Source organism: Choloepus didactylus, chromosome 21 (assembly GCF_015220235.1).
Source record: "Choloepus didactylus isolate mChoDid1 chromosome 21, mChoDid1.pri, whole genome shotgun sequence".
Lineage (NCBI taxonomy): Eukaryota > Metazoa > Chordata > Mammalia > Pilosa > Megalonychidae > Choloepus > Choloepus didactylus.
Window position 1 is genome coordinate 30,107,001 of NC_051327.1, and position 6,011 is coordinate 30,113,011.

Consider the following 6,011-nt stretch of genomic DNA (forward strand, 5'->3'; position numbering starts at 1 on the left):
TCCACGTCCCTGCTTGGAGGACCCGGGTTCTACGTGTCCCCTGGCCAGCAGGATATAGGCTTTGGTCCCATCTTAAGCCTCTCACAGCCCAGCCAAGCTCTTGCTTTCATATAGGGTGTTGCTATTTATTGTGCTTGTAACCCCTCCAAGGTACTGGTAAAAAAGTGAGGTAGATAACAAGATGTCAGTAACAAGATAGGACCTAAAGTTGTATTTGCTGACTTTTTTCTATAGGAAGATTCAGAGGACAGTGAAATTGACATGGAAGACGATGAAGAAGATGATGACGATTTGGAAGACGAGAGCATCGCACTCTCTCCGGCTAAGCCCAGTCGAAGGATCCGGAAACCTGAGCCCCTGGATGAGAGTGACAATGACTTCTGACCTTCTTGCCAAAGGACCCAGGCAGTTTAGAATCCTCAGATTATAGGTAAACAAGAAAGTAGAAATTTCAGAAGGTAACCTGTATTTTGTTTGCTAAGCCAGCTGGACTCCTTGTTACTGTTTCCACTGGGGCCACCTGTGTTTGTATTCCATAAACTGAAATAACACCAATGCGTACCCAAAGACTATTTGTGTGCCCCTTTTACCTCCTAAAACTTGGGAAGTACATATGTTCATAGTGATTCACATCCACAGGACAAAAACTCAAGGAGAAGAAAGGTACATGCTGTCTAAGCCTTGCTTCTGTTATTACACTTTCCCTTTAAGAATCCATGGGGCAGACCTGGGGTTGGAATGTGGCACAAAACCTGGTTTTGGGAATTTGAGGGGAACGTCTGATTGTTTATCACTTGCACAGTTTAGAAATTTACTATGCGTCAGCTTTTAATTCTAGTCTTTATTTTTTCTTAGAATCTTACTTTCTTCTGCATGCTCACAATACCAAGTTCTAAACGAATTTTACTAACATTTTGATCATCTGAAAGGTTAGCCAAGTTAGATAAAAACTAGTTTTCCTTGAAAACCAGACAACAGAGAGAGGCTCTGTATTATAAATATTTCTTTTTCTCTCAGAAAGCTGACGTTCCTCAGGGAGTCAGCTCTCCCTTGGATTAGAGACGCCGTCATGTTTCCACGGTGTGTCTAACGTCGGAAGCCCGGCCAGGCTGGGTGGAGGCAGCCTTCAGACGGTCCACACCCTGTGCTGGCAGCAGCGGGCACACGCTCCTTCCCACCAGCCGGCTTTGCTCTGACAAAACCTTTTTCTTGTGTAAAGTCTCCACAAAGGAAAGGGGAGCAGGTTTCTTGCATTTCACTCCCAGGGCATCTCCTTAGGGGAAGGAGCAAATTGAGGAAAAAGTTTCCTACAGGTTTGTGTTTCTGATTTATAAAATAAGCCAGAATTGAATTGGGTAGAGTAGCACTAGAAGAATTTCCCTGTTGTGAAATGAGAATGAGAGATGGTTAGTGTTGTTTTGTTTTGTTTTTGTCTTTTATACGAAAAGCATGGAACGGTTTTCCCTTATTTAACAATTTTAAGGTCAGACAACTTCTGAAGTTGCTTATGTTTTAGATGTGAACTTAATACCGTATTTTTATAATATTTGATATGTTTTACTTGAAATTGTAATTGTTTGCACCTAGAGCAAATAACAAGAAAAATTCACAGGTCAATAAGATATGTGTAAATTTTAGGAGACTATGTGACAGTTTCTATCTTGCTTTTTTCCCCTCTGTGTTTTCCTAAATTTTGTGTAGGAGATAACCCTTTTTAAACAAATGAAAAAGGAAATAGCTGTGCTGAGGACCCCATTAACTATCTCAGACACCGTGGCACCTCAGGCGCCCGAGTCTGGCGTAGTCTTGGATGTTATGGCTTTGGTTCACCTGAGTCTGGCCTGATGTATATTTTTTAAAAACACAGAGGTGTATTTATGTTTTCCTTATGTGATGCTTCCTTCTCATGGCCTTTAATCTGGAAGCCCAAGCTCATCCCCACGTTGTGCCTGCACATCATCATGTCACCTGCTCTTGACCATCCTCCACCCGTTGGCTCCCTGACTTGGTGCAGAGTCTCCCAGTGATACGGGGCTTCCTTGCTGGAGCACTTTCTGTCAGCAAAGGAGTTCCAAGTACTCGATCATTGTTGTTAGTGTATTTTGGTTCATTATAATGGATCCAGGTGTCAGATATGTGGAAGTCCTTATGTCCTGGTGCTCATTTATTTTTGGCCAAGCAGTAGAATGCAGACCTCAAGCCCCAGAGAACAGTGCATGGGTAGTTAAATGAAAAACTAGCGTGGGATCACTGCTGGCAATTTTTACTATGTAATCAAAGGACCTCTTCAAGTGTTTTAAAATATATATATTGACAGAAACAATAAAGGAATGTTTCAAATTCTGAGTTTTTATTGGGGTATCTCGAGAACAAAGTCCAAGGACATCCTATGTGAAATCTGAAGAACTGTTTCCCTTTCAGCTGGGACAAGAGGAAGAAATACAAGATATCTTTCGTGAGCATTTTAAAATGTAATATCAGAATAAAACATGTGAAAGAAAGTTGTGTCCCTTTAGGTCGGCAGCACACTGCAAAAATTGATTTATATGGTAAACTGATTGATCCAGGGGACTAAGTGCTAGAATCTGATCTCGTTGAATTGAAAGGGAACTAAAAGGTTCTACGTCTTACCCAGTAGGCTGTCCTTTGTCAGAATTATCTTTTCTGTGGTGCTTTGAGTGGATGTGGGAGTCAGGTGGCTTTGTTCTGCTCGTGACCATAGGCTGACAGCGTGAAGGTGTATGATCATTGTTTCATGAGTGAGAGAGGGAGGACTGGGTACAAAACATGCACAACGAGTCACCTGAGTTCCCTTTGTGGTTGAGAAATGACACATTTGTGTAATTCAGAGGGAATGTTTGCTTGTTTTCCAAGAATGTAAAATATCTATATGTCTATATCTATATATTTAGAAGAGAGGTTCTAAAGTACCAATTTTAAGAACCCAGTGCGCCGTCACCTAGAGTGTATCTGGCCTTGACTGTGGGGTTATTTTGCTACAGATTTGCTTCCTAGTGCTTAATTCTTCTGCTCACCCAACATTTACTGAGCAGCCTCTGTGTCCTGCCACTGCACTAAATACTGAGGAATTCAAAGATAATTAAGCTTTGCATCTGCCCTGATACTCTGACAACCTAGTAAGAGAGAAAGATGATTGAACACTGTAATACAATGTGATATGTACAAAGTAAAGAGTATTTGTAACATACTATGGGAACCCAGAGTAAGGAGCAGCCTTGCCTGGAGGAGTCAAGGAAGATGTCTGTGAAAGTCAGATTTGAGCCGGATCTTAAAGGCTGAGAAGGAATCTGTCAAATGGAAGGTCAGACGTGGCAGCATGATGGGGCAGGGAGTCCCAACCCGAATATGAAAAGCACAGAGCTGTTAATGTGCACAGCCTGTTTGGAAAATGACAAGGAGCATGGTGTTGCCAAAGTTGTTGAGTATATGGTGAGGGAGTAACAGAAGGGTCTTATTTGTCATGCTGAGGAGTGTTTTGGTTTTGTCCTGTAGGCAGTTACAGCCCTCAGAGATGAGGTCTTGTCAGGAAAATCACTCTGGCACTATACAAGAGAAGCTGGGAAGAGGGATAGAGACGACACAGGAAGGCTGGCAGGAAGCTGCTGGGTGTTAAAGGAAATGCTCAGTGGTGATGGGATAGAGTGCATTCAGATGTCAAAAGAGACTCTTTGAAGGAGAACTGATGGAATTTGGGGACTGCTTATAGGTGAGAGGTAAATTGATGAGAAGGAAAAATTGAAGGTGAAAAAGAAAGAATTCCAATTTAGCTGACTGTTACCTGAGAGACAGGAGGAAGAGCAGGTAGGAAGAAGGAGAGGGTAGGGGAAAGATTTTTAACATGTTGAACTTGAGATGTCAGATATCCAGGTGGTAATACCCAGTAATCACTTGGAAATAGGCATACAAGGAAGACATCCAGCTAAACCTAGTGAATAGAATGTGTTAATCTCTGTCCCCTCCTGAAATTCCACTAACGAGAGAGAGAGAGAAGAAACATCAGTGGGGTCAACCCACAAGGATAAAGTGAACTGGAGATGAGACTAGAGTAAGTGAGACATCAACAAGTTTTGGAACATAAAAAGCAGATGGGAAAAAAAAACAAAAAACCAAACAGATGGAGAGCGCCCAAGCCTGATGTTGGCCATTGAAGATCCTGGCATAAGATACTTCTGGGTACTGTTTACCCACAGAATCTTTGAATAATTAGCAAAAACTGGCAGAGCCATCTTGCTCAAATTCTCAAATTGTGGGAAACCCTTAAAAGGTTGCAGTAACTTGAATGAGAGTCCTGAATCAAGAAAATATAGCTTTAAACACGATAGGGGAAGCTCATGGTGCCACTGCTGGCCTTTCACCTCCTCCTTGGTGTGGTATGGAGCCAGCCTGTGCTCTCATTGTGGGTACCTGGACCTGTTCCAGAGGGAGCACAGTAACTCCTCTGCGTATTGTGGTACCTGTACATCCGTGCCAGTCTTTCAGGTGACAGCCTGAAAGACTGAAGCAGGAGCCTTCTCTCTGGCTTGCCCTTCCAGAACTTGCCCTGCAGGCAGAAGCAGCTTGTGGACAGTTAAAGTAGTATAAGAAACAAGTCCAAGTGGTCTGGGGAAAAGGATCACTGGCTTTAAGACATACAATAGAGCACCTGAGAGTATTTCACCCTATTTCATAGGGACATTTATATTCCTTTAAACGGGAATTCCTAAGGCCGTGAGCACTTACATGCCCAGGACAAGATGCAGGCTTAGAAAAGATGGAGAGGACCCTGCACTTCACTTTCTTGATAGGTGAACTAAACTCTGAAAGAGAGCACCATCCGATGCAGAGGAGTGTGAAAGGTGTTTGTTTTGCACTGGTTGGCTTGTTTTTATTAGTTTCTGGTGCTCAATGAAGAATCTGTCATATCACTAGCTGAATGCAAACTTAAGGAACAGCTCAGGGACCAAAATGTACAGTTTGAAATATAAAAACTTTCAAGACAAATAAACAGGAAATGGCCTATCTAAAGTAACAAGATAAAAATTCAGAAACCATCAACAAAGATGACTAGACTTGGGATAAACCAAATGAAGATTTTTTTTTTAAATCCTCTTCAATATGCACAAAGAGATAAAGGAAAACATGGAGAAAGAACTAAAGGATATCAAGGAAATGATGGATGAACAGTATGAAAATCATGATAGATAAAAATTTTAAAAAGGAATCAAACAATTACTGGAGGTGAAGTCCACAATAACTGAAATGAAAAATTTCCTAGAGGGTTTCACCAGCAGAGTGGAGCTGGCAGAAGAAAGAATCAGTGAACTTGAAGACAAGACAATTGAAATGATTCAGGCTGAGGAGCAGAAGAAAAAGAAAGAGAATGAAAAAATGTGAACCGAGCCTAAGAGATCTGTGGGACACCATGAAGTGTACCAATATTTGCATTGTGGAAGCCCAGAAGGATAAGAAAGAGAGAAAGAGACAGAATAATATTCAAAGAAATAATGGCAGAACACTTCCCAAATTTAAAGAAAAATATGAATATATATGTGGTGGCTTGAGCTGTGTACCCAAGAAAAACATTGTTAAACATAATGCATTCCTGTGGGTGTGGAACCATTGTAAGTAAGATCTCTTAGAAGTAAGCTTTGAAAGGATCAAATTGTTTCTAAGTAATTTGTCCCAAAATAAAACTCAAGAATATTTAAAGGAATACAAAAATAGTCAGCACCCAACATGATAAAATTTTCAGTGTCTGGTACCCAATCAGAAATTATTGGGCATAGTGAGAAAAATCAAGAAACAGACCCCCAAATGGCACAAATGATAGAATTATTTGAACTATATTCCATATATTAGATGGTAGAGGAAAACATAAGCATGTTAAGCAGAGGTATGGAAGAAATGAAAAAGTCTCAAAACTTCTAAAAGTTAAAAAATGAGTTGAAAAACATACTAGATGGAATTAACAGCAGATTAGACAGTGCAGAAGAAAAGATTGTAGAACTTGA

At 40.9% G+C, this 6,011-nt stretch overlaps 1 protein-coding gene across 3 annotated transcripts in view; it reads left to right on the forward strand.

Moving 5' to 3' along the window:
• Nucleotides 1-2,340, forward strand: part of CLUAP1 (clusterin associated protein 1) — a 30,836-nt gene extending 28,496 nt beyond the window's left edge. For all 3 annotated transcript variants that reach the window (XM_037813526.1, XM_037813528.1, XM_037813527.1), the window contains one exon: nt 235-2,340. In XM_037813526.1, coding sequence (XP_037669454.1) covers nt 235-384 — 150 coding nt within the window. In that variant the 3' untranslated portion in view covers nt 385-2,340. The remainder of the gene's footprint in view (nt 1-234) is intronic.
• Nucleotides 2,341-6,011: the final 3,671 nt, after the last annotated feature.